General features: G+C 62.1%; 1 protein-coding gene across 1 annotated transcript; it reads left to right on the top strand.

Moving 5' to 3' along the window:
* The first annotated feature begins 6,849 nt into the window (after window positions 1-6,849).
* Window positions 6,850-11,180, top strand: CCR10 (C-C motif chemokine receptor 10). Its single transcript, XM_073326254.2, has 2 exons — window positions 6,850-6,876; window positions 10,098-11,180. The coding sequence occupies exons 1-2, from the start codon at window positions 6,850-6,852 to the stop codon at window positions 11,178-11,180; spliced, it is 1,110 nt and encodes a 369-aa protein (XP_073182355.1).
* The last annotated feature ends 6,000 nt before the right edge of the window (window positions 11,181-17,180 follow it).

Here is a 17,180-nt window from a genome sequence, read left to right as displayed (position 1 = left end):
GGGATGGGAGACCTGAGAGCCTGTCACCTGAGCCAGGAGGGGGACGACGGGGAGGTGACACCTCTGCCCGGGAATGTGGACGGAGACTGCAGCAGGGAACCTGCTGGGTGGGTTTAGTTTCAGTTTGGGGCTGGGTGGAGGAACACAGGGAACCCCAGGGCTGGGGTCTGAGCTCCCTGCTCCCCCAGAAGGACGTGATTGAGGGGTCCTGGTTGTACCCACAAGCTCTGTTGTGGACTGTGTTCCTGTTGTCCAATAAACCTTCTGTTTTACTGGCTGGCTGAGAGTCTCAGTGGATCCCAGGAAGAGGGGGGCAGGGCCTGGACTCCTCCACACTCCGTGACCGGGGCGCAGAGCAGTGGGGGGGTGGGGTGGCAGAAGGGGGTGGGGGCACAGTGGGGTGGGGTCACAGAGCAGGGGGTGAGGGCACAGAGCAGGGAGTGGGTGCAGAAGGGGGTTGGGAGCTCTCACTTCTGTGCAGCTGAGCATGTTTTCAGAAGTGGTCAGTTATTTGGGGTGCCCAGGGCAACCCCCAAGGGCTGGAGTTTGGGGAGGTGGGTGCCCAGCCCCTTCGCAGGTCTCCAGCTTGGTCCCAAATGGCTCCTCCCGCCTGAACATTTTGGGCTTCCTCCTTGCAGCTCCTCTGCCAGTGCATTGCACCTCCCCCTGGGGTGCTGCCCCCCCCCCACTCCGTGCTGGGGATGAGGCCAAACACAGGGCACCTTGTTTGTGGCTCTGGGGGCTGCTGCTCAAGGTCCCCAGCCCGAGCTCTGGGGCCTTCTGGACCCAACGGGCTCGGGGGCAGGGAGCAGGCAGGGGGAATGTTCCTGATTCATAGGAGTCTTGTCTGGACAGGGCCAGGGGGGCACAGTGATGTGCCCTGAGAACTGCAGCTCAGGGCAAAGGGGTTGAGCCCCCCGAGGCAGGTTCCACTCCCTGAGGGCCCCTCCCCCCACTTATGGCTGCCCCGGTGCTAATCGCGGAGGGGAGGCCTCATGACACTTCCGTGCTGGGCCTCCCCCTTGCAAATGTGTCAAACTAGGGTGATGGAAGGGGGGAGGAAACAGGAAATGGGGGGTCCATGTGGCTGGAGGGGGGCTGGGCATGGCAAATGGAATGGGGGGTCCTTGTGGCTGGTGGGGAGGGGAGCCATGCTGTGTGTCCTGCTGTGACGTTATTGACCTAATCTGGGACCGTATAGATCATTGTTGCAACCAAGGTCCTGTCGTGGCACCAAATCTTGTATAAGGGGGGTCAAATGAGGTGTCTCAGACACGGTTATGGTTTGCTGGTTAGGATGATGCTGTCTATATGTGGGTATCATTTTTGTAGTTGAAGTTATGAATATTGGCTCTACACTGTCTGAAGTTCAAACTTCTGCTCTGCTTCTGGGTGACACCCCAGACAAGTTGGTGTCCGCTCTGCCTAGCCTGCCTGATGGCCCATTAAGGACCATCAGCGACACAACTGACCCATTGAGAGAAGGCAGACACGCCTGGGGACTCAGCCCAGGGACAGAACTCTGAGGTGTTTCCAGGCCATGGGATGGGCAGCTTGTCCTTGGGACACAGACAGCAGAGACCACATGGCAAGAGACTGTAAAGAGCTGCTGCAGCTCCTCCATCTTGTCTTCAGTCCTGCTTCTGACCTCCGGAGGGACTTGGCTGCACTGACCTCTGAACTAAGGACTGAAAGACCCTCCCAGTTGGGGCTGTTCTCCAGGGACTTGATTTGAACCTGCCGTTTATTCCATCCCTGCTGCAAGCCTGAACCAAGAACTTTGCCATCACTGGGTGTCATTGATTCCATTTCACCCATTCTAGCTCTCATCTGTATTTCTTTCCTTTTAGGAATAAACCTTTAGATTTTAGATTCTAAAGGATTGGCAACAGCGTGATTTGTGGGCAAGATCTGATTTGTACATTGACCTGGGTCTGGGGCTTGGGCCTTTGGGATCAAGAAAACCATTTTTCTTTTACTGGGGTACTGGTTTTTATCACCATTTGTCCCCATAACAAGTGGCACTGGTGGAGATACTGGGAAACTGGAGTGTCTAAGGAATTGCTTGTGTGACTTGTGGTTAGCCAGTGGGGTGAGACCGAAGTCCTCTCTGGCTGGCTGGTTTGGTTTGCCCTAGAGGTGGAAAAACCCAGCCTTGGGCTGTGACTGCCCTGCTTGAAGCAATTCATCCTGAATTGGCACTCTCACTTGGGTCCCGCCAGAACCAGCCTCGTTACAGGAGCTGAGGTGGGTTCCCTACAAAACAAGACAAACGCACAGGAAAGGGGAGAGAAACGAACAGCTAAAAGGGAAAATGCAGCTTCTGTCTCTGTTGTTGACTCTCACTTAACCTCACTGCTGGAAAAACGGGCCCAGCCCACGGTCTGACCAGCCACGCTGTGACCTGGCAAACTCGTACCAGTGTTGGGCTTGCTTACGGTATTGCTTTTAGCTTCCTCCAGGTGCAGGCTCACTGCTCTGTTGCAAAAGGTGCAGTTGTCTGGGCAGCCTCATACGGGCTCTTATTAACCTGAGACAGAGAGAGGGTCAGGAGAGAGGAGAACAAAGGAAAATGGCCCAGAGGTGCTGACAGCAGGACCCTAAGTCTGACGTCCCAGGTGCCATTCAGACCAGGAGCCGGTGGAGGTGGCATCAGTTCCTTCTGCCTGGCCCGCTCTGGCTAGGGCGTCGCCAGGACCAGGACGATGAAGCCCAGCACTGTCTGGTGGGTCTCAGGACATGACTGGCGGGAATGGTGAAGCTGAGTGACCCCCACCCCCAGACAAACAACGTCCGGAAGAGGCAGCAGCCTCATCCCGCTGGTCACCATGCAGGGCGGTGATTCCCTCCCATCTCTAGAACCTCACAGCCCCTGGGGTGTTCCCTGCAGAACCCCCAGGCTCAGGCCCCCCAGTACCAGTCTCTTGGGCTCCAGCTTTGCCTGACTTTATGAGCAATTTTGTGTCACAGGCTGTGTTGGGCTTTTGTTCCAGCACAGAGCGCTTGCCCCCTTCCTCCCCCAGGGCCTGTGGGGATCGGGGGGGGAGGGCAGCCGGAGCACGAGAGCCCTCTTCAGAGAGAGCAGGGGATGGAACCGGGGGTGGGGGGGCTGCTCCAGGAGTCTCTGTCAGGCCCCTGCAGGCCTTACGCTGGGGAGAGGCCACACAAATTAACTTGCCCTGGGGGGCATGCAGGCTTGGCTGGGCAGCAGCCAAGCAGGCTCCCCACGCACCCCCCCTCCCAGCCCAGCTGGCGGGCCACAGCCCTGTGCCGCAGGCCCTCTGCAGGGGTGGTCAGTCCGCAGCTGCGGACGAGGGTGGGCACTCCAGGCCGGCAGCTGCCGACTCCAGCAGCCTGGGTATTTCCAGTGACACCACAAGCAAGAGCCTGGCGCTGAGTAGCCGTGAGCCCTGGTCCCCGCAGGGTACGCCGGGGAGAGCAGGAGGGGGAGTGAGGGCAGGATAACGGTGACCACAACGTTTGCAAAGCAGGCGTTGTGACAGATGTGGAACCGGCGTGTAATCAACAAGCAGATTAAGCCTTCGGGGTTAGGGGTCGCCTGTCTCTCTCCACGGGTGCAAAAAAGACACGGGATTTAGCCTGTCTGCTCCCAAACGGCCATTGTCATCTGCCCTCCCTGGGCGCGCTCAGTGGGGGGGCTGGAGCAAGCGGGCTTCGTGCCTACATAAGAACCCCCCCATGGCTCAGGAGCCCACCCCAGCCTCCTCTGGCCCTGCGGCTTAGCACGCCCACCCTGGCTTTCCCTCGGCCCCTGGCAGCCCCCCACAGTCCCTGGCTATTGATGGTGAGAGGGATGTCTGTGGGGCCAGGGCTCAGAACCTGCAGGAGCCAGGGTCAGAGATGGCAGCCCCGATTGGCCGCCCCCGTGCAGGGGGCTCCCCCACATCCACGGAGCTGGCGTCTTCCTGGATTTAGGGGGAGCCCCAGGGAGCCAAGCCCGGCTGAAAGGCGCTCATCCCTGCACCCCGGGGCAGGCGGGGGCCAGGAGCCAGACGGGGCCAGGCCTGGGAGGATGTCTGGGTCCTGCTCGGTGGTGGGCGACGTGGCTGTTTCCTGTTAGCAGGGCCTGGTCGGAGGGCGAAAGAGAGAACAGAGAATCCCAGGTGCAGCGGGCCCGGGGGCAGGGACACAGTTACTTACTCAGAAGCAAAGCAGCTCTTGGCTTGTGGGCTGGGTTGTGCAGGGGCTGTGCACAACCCAGGCACCCCCAAACAAGCAGGCACCCCCAAACCAGCAGCCCCACCCTGGCTCTGAGGCAGCTTTCGCCTCCCCCAGGGGCACAGAGGGAAGCAACAAGGTGGCTGCGAAGCCCGTTTCCCTCCGGCCCATCTCTGCAGCTGAAAGCCAGCCCCCTTGCCCCTGTCCACCCCGCACCAAGGCTGGGAGCAGAGCAGTGTCTCCGGGAGTGGGGACCTGGACAGGGGTAAGGGGACCGAGGCCACAGCTGGGGGTGGGCGTGGAGCCCTGGGCAGGGGCCAGCAGCCAGGACCCTAGGAGCAGCACCCAGGGCGTTGGGCTAGGAGTGGGGTGGGCCCCGGGAGCGGAGTCCTGGGAGCGGGGGTGGGGCCAGCAGCCAGGACCCAAGCCCCAGGTGAGATGAGGGATTGGGGAGCAGAGTGTGGGTGGAGGGCCAGGAGCAGGGCATAGGCGTGGGAAACACCCCTAGGTTTTATGCATGGAGCCAGCAGCTGGGGAGCGGGGTGCAGGGCCAGCAGCCTTGCATAAAACCTGGGGGTTCTGCAGCATCTCCCCCGCACCCTTACTTTCCGCGCCTATGGCCATGGGGGGCCATGAATGACAGTCACTGTGTGCTGGTCCAAGCAGAAGCTGGGCTGACCCCTCCGTGCCACCCCGCCCCACACAACTCCTACGGGCCACTTTGCATTCTCCCCTGGTGAGGAAGGATCGCTGCCCCTGCCAAGCGCTTCCCCCCCACCCCCGCTCACTGCCCCTTGCTGCCAGCTTGCCAGGGCGTGGCAGCTGCCCCTTTCTTGGCACTAGTGGAGCGGGGGAGTCAAAGCCCAGAGCAGCAGCACATGGAAACGGTGAGAGGGATGGTAAGAGCCACAGCCCAGCTGTGTCCTTTGGGCTGTTGTGTCCTTTGCTCCTTGCACAACAAAGCTCAGAGGAAGGAATCCCACAGGCATGGTGGGGCCCAAAGACCACGTGTACTGGCTAGATACAACATGCCAGGCCTGGCTCCATGCACACACGGCTGCGCTGATGGGGGGTCAAGCGGCTTCTGAAACCCAGGACACGGTGAGCACCAGTAGAAGGCTCACAAATTTTAAAGGGACACCCCCCCAGCCCCCGTTCCCAGGCAGCCCAGACTGGCTGGTGGACTGGTGTTGGCAGCTGGGGTGTGGGGGTCTGAAAGGCAAAGCAGGGATAAGCCATTGCAAAGATGACTCGAGCCTCGGAGAAAGGGGGGATTGTGAGATTATAACTGCAAAAGGCAGAAAGCCTATTAACGACAGGAATCGATTTGCTGCCGACACGGAGAGAAAAGCGGTTCCCCTCCCCCTCCCCCTCCCCCTCCCTCTCCCCTGCCATGTCCTAATCTGCATGGTAATAAAAAGCTTAAGAATTTTTGTGGGGGTCAAGTCATAAATCCCACCAGTGTATTGGAGTGGGACCGTCTGGGGTGACACCTCTGCTGGGCCAGAAGGGCTCAGCCTCCAGGGAGCCCCCCGGGGGGTTGTGACGACAGCAGCTGCCCCTTGGTCCAAGAACAAACTGTTTCCTGTGTGAAGCTGCGTCCTGAAAGAGGGACTGTCCTGGTTCCTTAGGGAGGGTCAGTCCCTGTCACAGGGCCAGGAGCAGCAGGCCAGAGCCCCATTGGTGTCAGTGGGGCCAGAGCCCCGCTGGTGGGACTTGGCCTCGTTCCATTCATTCAGCTACACTGGTCCACAGCAGCCAAGGGTCTGGCACGATTCGTGTTATCTGCGACACAGAAGCCCTGTCATGGCCCCGGACCTCACTGTGGCTGGGTGCTGTACGTTACTAGGTGCATTACGGTAGCGCCCAGGAGCCCTGGGACCCATTGCGCTGGGTGCTGTAGCTTATTAGGTGCATTACGGTAGCACCCAGGAGCCCTATCCTGGAGTAGGGGCCTATTGTGCTGGGTGCCGCACAAGCCCAAAACATCTCGCTGGTCCCGGCCCCCGAGAGCTCCCAGGCTGTGCAGCCCCAGCTCCATCACGCCGTTGTGGGGGCTTCTCGGGGGACTCCAGACAAGTTCATCCCAGTAAGTGGCCCCCGATTCATGAGCGGCTCGTTTCCAGGCCTGTCTCCCAGGGGTCAGGCCCAGCACCCCGCGCCCTGACCATGGGCTAGCAGGGCAGCTGGCACCAACGGCAGCTGGAGAAGCAAAGGCCCGGCAGGCACCGCGTGCCCAGGGCTCTGGGGCTGAGCAGGGTGTGCCGACCCAGGCTCGCTCCCTTGGCCCCAGCCCACGCATGCTCATGGGGTTTCCGTTCAGTTTGCTGGCAGCTCTCGCGCTCTGCAGCCTACATCCCCATGGCCGGGGCACCCACCCTGCCACGTACCACAGGGCCCATTTCCACGAAGCGTGGGGCACGGAACTGTGCTCTGTTCAATCTGGCACCAGCGCTCAGGGTGTTGGCTGGATGCCTCTTGTCACCGACGCAGGGCCTCGCCCCGCCCTGGGGTCACCTCCGGCGCTCAGGTCCCGTGGGGGCAGGTCTTGGATTCTGAGATCAGCTCTCGGTATCAGGTAGGGCACGTGGTCAAACCACAGGCCGCGTCGCACTCGGGGGTGGCCGCGGCAGAGCCTCGAAGAAGCAGGACGCTTGCTGCAGCTTCACAATGACAGAGATGCCTTCCCCAAACCAGGTGAGGGGCTGCAGGGGCTTTCCGGGGCAGGAGAGGGGACACCACTTGCTTGTTTGAATGTAAAACCATTTTCTCTGATTGGTTTTTCCGATCGTGGGTTTGAGTCATGAGCACCTGGTCCCAAATGGGCCCACCTGGGATCCTCCAGCCCATGCAGGCTGGGATGGGTTCCAAGCCCGGAGCCTGGGGGCTGGGAGCAGAAAGGGACGTCGGGGCCCCGATCCTGCAGTGAGCTCCATGCTGACCCCTGCACCCACACAGAGCTCCAAAGCTGGCTCTGCAGGATAGCTGCTCTCTGCCCAGCCCACCAGGTACAGACACTGTGGGTCCCATGTCCCAAAGGCAGGGCAAAGCTCCACACTGGGGTCTCAGGGGCCGGGCAGTTGGGAAAGGCCAGCGTGGGGCCGCTGGGAAATCACACTGTCCCTGGGCAGTTCTTGGGCTCCGTCCGGCCCCAAGACACCATGAGCAGCCGCGTGTAGTGTGGGGCCCAAGGGCTGCTGTGAGGCAGGAGAAGGGAAGCCAGGCCCAGTTGCTGGGGTTTGCAGCCCCTTAGGGTTCAGCGCGCAGCCCAGTCAGAAGGAAACTGCAGGCCAGGGCCAAATTGCTGGTGTAACCATGGCAGTTTCCCTGAGTCAGCAGCACTCAGTTTGCCGATTTACCCGAGCTGGGCTCTGGCTCCGCGCGGGTCTGAGCCGCAAGGGACAGAATCTGCGCTCTGATGGGATGGGATCCAGAGTGGGGTCTCCAGGCAGGGCTGGCCCCAGGTGTCCAGGGGCATCCCAGAGGACATCTGATCACCCCGGGGTCCAGAGAAGCTCAACGGGTTTTACACGTTTCTTCCCCCAAACATCTTGATTAGCAATTCAGGCAGCCACAAAGGGGAAAAGACCTGCTGGCCCCTGGGAAATCCCCCCACGAAGGACAGCACGTTCCCCATGTCTGAATGCCGGTGTGTGTCCACCGGTGCATCCAGGCTCAGCGCAGCATCACTGTGTGGGGTCCCAGTGCCTGTCTGTGGGGCCTGACGCAACTCATGAGACAGACGCACCCTCACCTCACCCCATGGGCACCTGATCTACAGAGACTCAGGCCCAGCATGGGTCAGTGACCGCAACTCCAGGCCTGAATGTCGAGCTCTGAGCAGCTCCGGTTCAGGGTGCCGAGCTCCGGTTCTGGGTGCCAAGCTCCGGTTCTGGGTGTTGAGCTCCAGGCAGCTCCAGTTCTGGGTGCCGAGTTCCAGTTTGGGGTGCTGAGCTCTAGTTCTGGGTGCTGAACACCAGTTCTGGGTGCCGAGTGTCAGGCAGCTCCGGTTCTGGGTGCCGAGCTCCAGGCAGCTCCAGTTCAGGGTGCTGAGCACCTGTCCCCTCCATGACGCTCCCGTTTCGCACTCTGGTCACTGACACTTTCGTTGTTCGTCAGTGAAATGCCGAGCTGTTCAGGGCCTTGAGCTGCAGCCCAGGGCTGGGGGTGCTGTCCAGGTGCCCACGCTGCCAGGCTTCCAGGAGTTAAAGGAAAGCACAGACGGGGCTGCCGCTCCCCCTTCCTGCAGGGCATCATGCCAGCCTGGCCCTCTCCCTACCTGGCAGCCCCCGGCACATGAGTCCCCAGCCCAGGGAGTGACACAGCAGCTCTCACAACTGGCAGCCCGGAAATCGCCCCCGCTGATCAGGGCTGGGTGTGAGACAGAAACGCAGTCACTGAATCCAGTGGCTCTTGGTGTGGCAGGGCCCGTCTCGAGGCACCAGCCATCTCCCCTGGGCTCAGCCTAGCTCCTACAGAACAGGCGCCCACATCACACAAACCCACCAACCCAGCGGGCACCAGCCAGCCCCCTCACTGGCAGCCCCAGCAGGGGACCCGGGCTGAGGGGCCAGAGAGACTCAGCTTCTCTCTGGGGCCTGTGCAAGGCGGGGCAATGGGGGGCCAGCACCAGACTGGCACAGGACCCTTCCAGCTGCCCAGCCTGGCAGCATGTCCCTGGGGGTGAGGGTCCCGGGCTGGGCTGCAGGGCTGGTTGAGTGGGGCTTGTGCAATGGACATTGATCCCCTTGCTCTGCAGTGCTGTGGGTTGCTGTGCGGTGCTGCGACCTGGTGTGTGGTGCTGTGGGGTGTTGTTTTGCTGTGGGGTGTTGTGGTGCAGAGCAGCGTCGCAGTGGAATGCTGTATTGTGTTGCTGGGTAGCTGTGCTGTCTGGTGCTGTGTTGTGTTGCTCTATGGTGTGATGCTGTGTTGTGTTGCTCTGTAGCTGTGTGGTGTTCCTGTGTTGGTGTACTGTGCTGTATTGCAGTGCTGTGTTGTGTTAATACGTTGCATTGCAATGCTGTGTTGTGTTGCTGTGTGGTGTAACCACGGTGCTACGTTGTGTTCTGCGGTGCTGTGGCTGTGCAGTGCCATTCTGTGTTGTTGTGTAGTGCTGTGTGCTGTAGCTGTGTGGTGCTGTGTTGTGTTGCTGTGTGCTGGGGCTGTGCAGTGCCGTGCTGTGTTGTTGTGTAGTGCTGTGTGCTGTAGCTGTGTTGTGTTGCTGTGTGCTGTAGGTGTGTGGTGCTGTGTTGTTGTGTAGTGCTGTGTGCTGTGGCTGTGCAGTGCCATGCTGTGTTGTTGTGTAGGGCTGCGTTACAGTGCTGTGTTGTGTTGCCGTGTGCTGTAGCTGTGTGGTGCTGTGTTGTTGTGTAGGGCTGTGTCGCGGTGCTGTGTTGTGTTGCTGTGTGGTGTAACCACGGTGCTATGTTGTGTTCTGCGGTGCTGTGTTGTGTTGCTGTGTGCTGTGGCTGTGCAGTGCCGTGCTGTGTTGTTGTGTAGGGCTGCGTCACAGTGCTGTGTTGTGTTGCTGTGTGCTGTAGCTGTGTGGTGCTGTGTTGTGTTGCTGTGTGCTGTGGCTGTGCAGTGCCGTGCTGTGTTGTTGTGTAGGGCTGCGTCGCAGTGCTGTGTTGTGTTGCTGTGTGCTGTAGGTGTGTGGTGCTGTGTTGTTGTGTAGTGCTGTGTGCTGTGGCTGTGCAGTGCCGTGCTGTGTTGTTGTGTAGGGCTGCGTTACAGTGCTGTGTTGTGTTGCCGTGTGCTGTAGCTGTGTGTTGCTGTGTTGTTGTGTAGGGCTGTATAGCAGTGCTGTGTTGTGTTGCTGTGTACTGTGGCTGTGCGATGCCACGTTGTGTCGTTGTGTGGTGCTGCGTTGTTCAGCGAAGCTTCTTGCTAATGACCCTGACGAAGTTTCGCCCTCACAGACCTTCAGCCCCTGGGCGGCCGAGCCCCCGGTCACCACCGACTTCTACGATGAGGACGAGGATGGGCTGTTCCCGGGCGGGGGCAGCCCCCTGCCCGAGCTGTGCGAGAAGGGGCCCGTGCACGACTTTGCCCGCACCTACCAGCCGGCCGCCTACCTGCTGCTGTCGCTGCTGGGCGTGGCGGGGAACGGGCTGGTGCTGCTCACCCACGCCCGCTACCGCCAGGCCCGCTCCGTGACCGACGTCTGCCTGCTGCACCTGGCCGTGGCCGACCTGCTGCTGCTGCTGACCTCGCTGCCCTTTGCCGTGACGGGCGCGCTGCAGGGCTGGCTGCTGGGCACCAACGCCTGCCAGACCCTGCAGGGCTTCTACGCCCTCAACTTCTACAGCGGCTTCCTCTTCCTGACCTGCATCAGCGTGGACCGCTACATGACCATCGTCCGGGCGCAAGTTGCCTGCCGCCTGCGCCCCCGGGCCCGCTGCTACGGCTGGCTCGCCGCCGGGCTGGCCTGGCTGCTCTCCACCCTGTTGGCACTGCCCCAGTTCATCTACAGCCAGGCCAAGTGGCACCAGGGCCGCGAGCTCTGCAGGGTGCTCTTCCCTGCCGGCATTTCCAAGGCAGCCCGGGGAGCCACCAACCTGGCCCAGGTCATCCTGGGCTTCGTGCTGCCCTTCCTGGTCATGGCCTCCTGCTACACGGCCGTGGCCCGCACCCTGCTGGCTGCCCGCAGCTTCCAGCGGCACAAGGCCCTGCGCGTCATCCTGGCCCTGGTGCTTGTCTTTGTGGTCCTCCAGCTGCCCTACAGCCTGGTGGTGCTGCTGGACACGGCCGACATGCTAGGCAGCCGGGAGATGAGCTGTGCCCAGAGCCGCCGCAAGGACCTGGCTCTGGTGGTGACCAATGGCCTGGCCTTCGCCCGCTGCTGCCTGAACCCCGTGCTCTACGCCTTCGTGGGCGTGCGCTTCCGGAAGGAGCTGCGGCTCCTGGCCAGCGATGCTGGCTGCGTGGGCCAGGCACGGGATGGGCAGCGCCCCAGCTCCAGGCGCCGGGCATCACTCTCCACCTGCCTGGAGATGGTGTAGGGGCGGTGCTGAGCGGGCTGGCCCAGGGCTCAGCCCTCTGCCCTGCCAGCCGGGAGGCCAGGGCTCCCCTCCCCGGCTGGCAGGGGGCAACTGGGGCAGGCTCATGGGAGGAGGCAGGGTCATGTTGTTACAGCCCCCTCCTCTGGCCACTCCAGGGGCACTGTTCACTGGCTGGTGCGGGGGGGGCTGGGGCGGGGGCGGTCTGTATAATGCCCAGCGCATGGGGGGAGGGGGCTAACACCCAGCACACTGGGGGGGGGGTGTCATGCCCAGAACACGCGGGTGGGGGGTGTCTGTGTAACATCCAGCACAGTGCGGGGAGGGTCCATGTAACACCCAACACTCTGGGGGGTGGGGGTGTCTGTGTAACGCCCAGCACACTGGGGCTGTCTGTGTAATGCTCAGCACGTTGGATGTGGGGGGGGTCTGTGTAACACTCGGCACTCTGTGGGGTATCCGTGTAATTCCCAGCACAGTGGAAGGTCTGTATAATGCCCAGCACATGGGCAGGGTGGGGAAGGTGTAATGCCCAGCACGTGGGGGTGGGTTGTATAACACCCAGCACGGGGTGGGGGAGGAATTGTGTAATGCCCAGCACACTGGGGGGGGTCTGTGTAATGCCCAGCACACTGGGGGAGTCTGTGTAATGCCCAGCACATGGGGGTGGGTTGTATAACGCCCAGCACGGGGTGGGGGAGGAATTGTGTAATGCCCAGCACACTGGGGGGGGTCTGTGTAACGCCCAGCACGGGGGGGGGGAGGAATTGTGTAATGCCAGCGCATTGGAGGGTCTGTGTAATGCCCAGCACTATCTGGGGAAGTGGAGAAATAATCAGGCTTCCTCGTCTTCTTCCCCTGCAAACCAATAAAATGCCCTGGGCACCTGTGTGCTCTTGTTATTCGTGTGCATTTGATTCTTCATTAACTCCCCTGCTCCGGCCGCTCAGCTGCAGTGATGACTGGCCCTTTAAAGGGAGCTGGCTCTCAGCCTCCCTGCGACCTAGCTGGCTCCCATGTGCCCTGCCCTGGCCTCTGGGACAGAGAAGGGAAGGCCCCGGGCCTGAGAGACACTACCGGCTTCAGCAGGGGCCTGGAGTGCGCAGGAGACTTGACTCCAGCCAGGTGGGCCTGGGAGCAGCTGCTGGGGAAGGAGCAGGGAGCAACACACTGGGGGCCAGGCCAGGCAGCCTGGGAAGCTCAGCTGGGCAGAAGGGTGTGGGGTGCCAAGTGTCTGAGTGACTGGCAGAGCAGCTCCTCAGACTGGAGGTGCTGGGTGCAGCCTGCAGCTGGCCAGAAGACTCTGTCTTTCCAGCAGGCCAGACAGCCAAGTCACTGAGGGGAAACTGAGGCAAGGATGCTGCAGGGCCATGCCATGATGGGGTGCTCGGAGGCGGTGACCCCGTTACATGCAGTCTCATGATCAGAGCCAAGAACCAAGAGTCCAGGAGCTATAGACCGCAAGGCTTCGGGGCCTCTAGGGTCAGGACCGGCACCTGGCCAGATGCTCTGAACCTTCTCCCCACCCCCCCCCCCCGTGTGTTAATGGCCTATGGCTGTGTCAGCAACAATGAAGGATGGGGCCACATGTTCCCAGAGCTTCCCAGCCCCCTGCTACCAAATGCCGCTTTGCCAGGCAACCTGTGGGCCGGGGCTGGTGGTAACTGCAGCCGGCCTCGCTGGAAAGCGTGGCCCTGGAGCTGCAGCTGCAAAAGGAGGGGACGGCTGGCTGGGCAACAGGGGGGTGGCTGGGTGGCGGGGAGGGGAACCAGCTGGCTGGCTGGGTGAGGGGGCTGCTTAGCGGCTCTCAGAGGGGTTTGCAGTGGTCCCATCGTTCCTCTCCAGGCCCTGGCTCACCTACTGGGAGCCTCCCTTGTCTCTGCCCCAGGTCCTGGGGGGCAGGATGCGGAGTCGGGGCATCTGTGCTGTGTCAGTTTCCCCCATTGATCAAGCTGACCCCACGTAGCCCCGGGCGGCGGCAGACACTTAACGAGCTTGTCAGGTGCTCCCCTGCCCCGGGGCCGCAGCGGGCCGGGAGCCAGGAGGAGCCTGGGGGTGCAATGGGCTAGAAATGGGACATGGCCAGGCCCCCGTGGGGTGAATGTCTCTGACCCTCTGGCCAGGGATGCCCTGCAGGGGGCAGTAGAACCAAACTCTTCAGCCTGGTCGCTTGCCGTGCCCTGTGGTTAGTGGCCCAGACAGGTGAGTCAGCCCCGTGCCAGAGCATCTTGCAGGGTTGTGGGGCTCAGGGGCGTCCAGCCCCTCCAGGCCGGTGCCCAGCCTGCTCCCCTTTGTCTCCTCTGGCCCCATCCCCCAGGGCTGAGCAGTAGGCATTAGGGGGGCAGGGGGAGGGTGTTCTCTTCTGCCCTTGATCCCTGGCTCTTGGCTGGCAGACATGGCTACCCACACCGGGGGTGGGGAGAGGAGCAGCCCTGGCTGGTGGCCCGCACAGGGCACCTGTGTATGGGAGTCACAGCTCAGCTGTAGTCCCCTCCCCCTCCCTGCACGTCGGGCTGGCAGAGCGTCTACATCTCAGTGCAAGGCCCACCCAGGTCCCTGGGGAGAAGGGCCCGGCCTCCCTGTAGTCCTGTGCTCGGAGTCAGCCAGGTTGGGAGCCCAGGGTCTCTCCCTGGATGGCAGCATGGGAGGGGGACTCCCCCACCTGAGGTGACAAGTTTCACAACCTCCCGCCCCTTTGGGACCCCACTAGCCTGGCTGTTCGGTTACTCTGCAAATGCCTTGCAATAATGGTGAAATGGGGCTAGCAGAGCCCCCACACCCCCTTCTGGTGGCATGCTGAGCAGATGGTCAGACGTCTCACCATGCTCCTGTGAGATGCGCCGGGGCACCCATCCCTGCTGCACCCTCTCCCTGGCACTGGGGCTGGGCACTGGGGCTGCCCACACCGACGGTGCCATCCCTGGAGCAGCAGGAGCAAGCTCATGGCCCAGTCCTGTGCTGGGGATTGGCTCCTGGGGCGGGTTTCTGCCATTGTCCAAATCTGTGAGGACTCCCGGTTTCACCAGGGTGGGGGCAGCATCTCTCCTGCCCAGCGGGGCAGCTGCCACGGGCACAGGGGGACCCGAGTCCCACACAGACACTTGACACAGCACGGCGCTGTTCTGTGGGCTTGTGGGCAGCCCCACGGCGTGGGCACACCTGGGATGTTGGCAAACACCCACTCAGGGCTGGGAGGGGTGGGGTGGGGTGGGACTGCCAAAGCCTGACTTCCACAGCCTCATGGGAGGGATAAACCGGCCGTGGTCTCCCAGAGTGTTCGGGGCAGATGGACCTAGCAGGGTCTCCCCCCCACAAAGTCACCATGGCCTCAACCAACCCCCTCCTTGGTGACGCTGGTGGCGGGATCCCAGCCCTGCAGCCTGGGCTCTCTGGTGGAGGGGAAATTTCCAACAGGACCTTGGCCATGGGGATCTCCCCAGGGAAACACCCACTGCCATCACTGTTACCATGGAAACCCCCCCTCCCAGAGGGAGGCTGAGAGGGACTTTTCGCTAGTTTCACTTCCTGGATCCCGCAGTGGCAGACAGCACTTCCCAGCTGCTGCTCCTGGATGCCGGCCTGGGCCGCCCGAGGGAGCCTGGTTTGCTCAGCCGCCCCGGTTGGCGCACACGGGCAGCATGACGCTGTGCCCTGCTTGCCTGTGGGGCACTTGGAAGGGCCACAGCTTCCCAAGGGGGCATTTCCCCCCTGCACGGCATGATGCCGACTGAGTGGGGCTGCAACGGCAGCCGTGCCACCTGGAGCTGACACAATTCCGGAGCCAGGCAGCCGCGCAGGGACCAGCTCGGGGCTGCGGGGCCGACAAGCCGATCCCTGCACCGCGATTGCTTTTCCTTCTGACTTTGAGCTGGTGCATGGGGCCACCGCCAGCTGCCCCCCCGGCCCTGGCCAGGGGGGATGGTGCTGGACTAAAGAGAGACAACAACTGCCGGCCCCGTCACTGTCTCCCTGCCCGGCACAAACCGCCCTTCAGGAAGCCGTGCGGCTGGGCCTTGCACAGAGGGGGCAGCACCAGGGGCTGCGGGGCCCTGGCAGCTGCCAGCTGGAGGGCAAGGGGTAAACCCGAGGGGTCCGTCCGGCTGCCAGAGGGACAGAGGCACTGAGCACCGGCAGGAGCTGGGCTCTGGCCCCTCGCACGAGGCTCCTGCTGCGGCTCGACCGCCGCTGAACATCAGCGAGCAGCTTCAGCAGCACCTGCCCTTTCACCAAGCCAGGGGGTGGGGAGCTGGAGCCCTGTCCCTGAAAGCATCCCCCCCCCCCCCCACACACACGTTTTCCCCCTCACTCGGCTGCCAGGATTACTGTAGCTCCCCTGAGCCCAGACCCTTCACCTAGTTCTTGGCAGGAAACCAATTACAGCTGAGTCAGCAGATCCGGCTGATTCTTCACAGAGCAGCCAGGGCCTTGGTTCTCCTAGCCCGGGCCCTTCCCTGGGCTGACGTCTCTGCACTGTTTCCTAGCCATGGGGGGGCACCTGGATAGCAGCAAGAGGAGTGGGGAGCTGGCACTGGGAACAGGCAGCTCGGGGGGCATTGCCCAAGGGGGTTAGGCAGCCAGAGCAGGGGGCTTCAAGCAGAACAGCCTCTGTCGGTGTTGTAGGGCCCGGCCAGCATGTGCTGCGCTGCACAGACCAGCAAAGAGGCTCCATCGCCCCAGGACGGGCTCCAAACACTCGGGGGGCAGGAGTCAGATCCTCTTGTGGGCACCAGGTCCCCTTCCCCGTGGCTCAGCGTGGGCTGACGTGGAAATAAACCTGTCTCCTTAACTCGGGTTAAAGGAGCAGCGAGCACACGGCCACTGGCCTCTAGCTCAGGGTAGCCGCTTTAACTCACGCTGCCAACCCAAGTTAAAGCCAGGTTCCACCGTGTCTTCGCTGCTTTAACCCCTTTTGTGTGCAGTGTGGACGTGGCAGCCAGAAGGGGGGCATGGCACTAGCAAGGTAGCAGTTGGGTTAAAGTGTCTTTCACTGATTATCATGCAAGCTGGCGGCTGGAGACAAGTAGAAGAACCAGCAGCCTGGGCACAGCCCATTCCCCAACCCCCCAGAGCCCCACTCCCCCCCACAGCCTCCTCCCCACAGCCCCTAGCAAGAGCTCAGACCCCGGCCCCCGGTCAGTGGCCAGCTGCTCTGCACAGCCCCAGCCTGTCCTGTCCCTGCAGCCCATGGGAGTCTGCTACATGGCTGCTCAGCTCCCTGCCCCAGCGAGCCAGGCAGGCCCCGTGGCCCAGGCTGGCTCAGCCCTGCTGGGAGCCCCGTCTTCTGAGCCGCCTGGGAGAGTGGGAGGAAAGCTGGCGAGCCCGGCTATTTCCTGTGTGCGCAGCCCGGCCCCCACTGGCTGCTCCCAGAGACATTTTTGACCCAGCAGCTGTAGGAAACCCAGCGCCAGAGGCCGAGGGATTTAACCCCTTCTGAGCCAGGGCAGGATTCGGGAGGAATAATACAGCCCAGAGACCAGCCAAGCCTGCAGGAACTCAGGGCGTCTGTCAAAGGAGCCAGGCCATGAGGTGCCGCAGCCTTGGCTGCCAGTTTTGCTGCAAGTGGATCCTGGCATCTGAGCGCCATTCCGGTACCAAGGGCCCAATCCAGCTGAAATTCATGTAACTCGGGGACTGTCTATTTGGGAGGTTGCCCAGGGCTTGCTGCCTTGCTGCAACCGCCAGTGTGAACACCCGCCCAGAGGACTCGTGCTGCTGCAACTTACCCCCGCGTCAAACAGCTTTACCCCTGTGCAGGGCATCTACCCTGGGGTTTGCAGCAGGGCAGCTGTATTACCATAGCAACCCCAGGGCAGAAATCCACGCACGGTGGTCTCAGGATCCCCCATCTGCCCCGTTGTATTGCAGACTCCGTCACCGCCCTGGAAAGGAACTCTGTGAACAACACTCAGAGGCCTAGGCAGAGGTAACTCTGCCCTCCCCACCTGCTGAGGCTTCTGGGGAGAGGTCCAGCCTCTTCCAGTGTGGGGGAGAACGTAGCATCTC

Source organism: Lepidochelys kempii, chromosome 27, assembly GCF_965140285.1.
Source record: "Lepidochelys kempii isolate rLepKem1 chromosome 27, rLepKem1.hap1, whole genome shotgun sequence".
In the NCBI taxonomy this organism is placed as follows: domain Eukaryota; kingdom Metazoa; phylum Chordata; order Testudines; family Cheloniidae; genus Lepidochelys; species Lepidochelys kempii.
This window is presented reverse-complemented; position numbering and strand designations above follow the sequence as displayed.

What these genes read in the sequence shown, in the direction of transcription:
- CCR10 (XM_073326254.2), top strand. Translation starts at nt 6,850, where the DNA reads ATGACAGAGATGCCTTCCCCAAACCAG. An exon ending in AGATGCCTTCCCCAAACCAG is followed by an intron (nt 6,877 to 10,097) that starts GTGAGGGGCTGC and finishes TCGCCCTCACAG; the next exon opens with ACCTTCAGCCCCTGGGCGGC.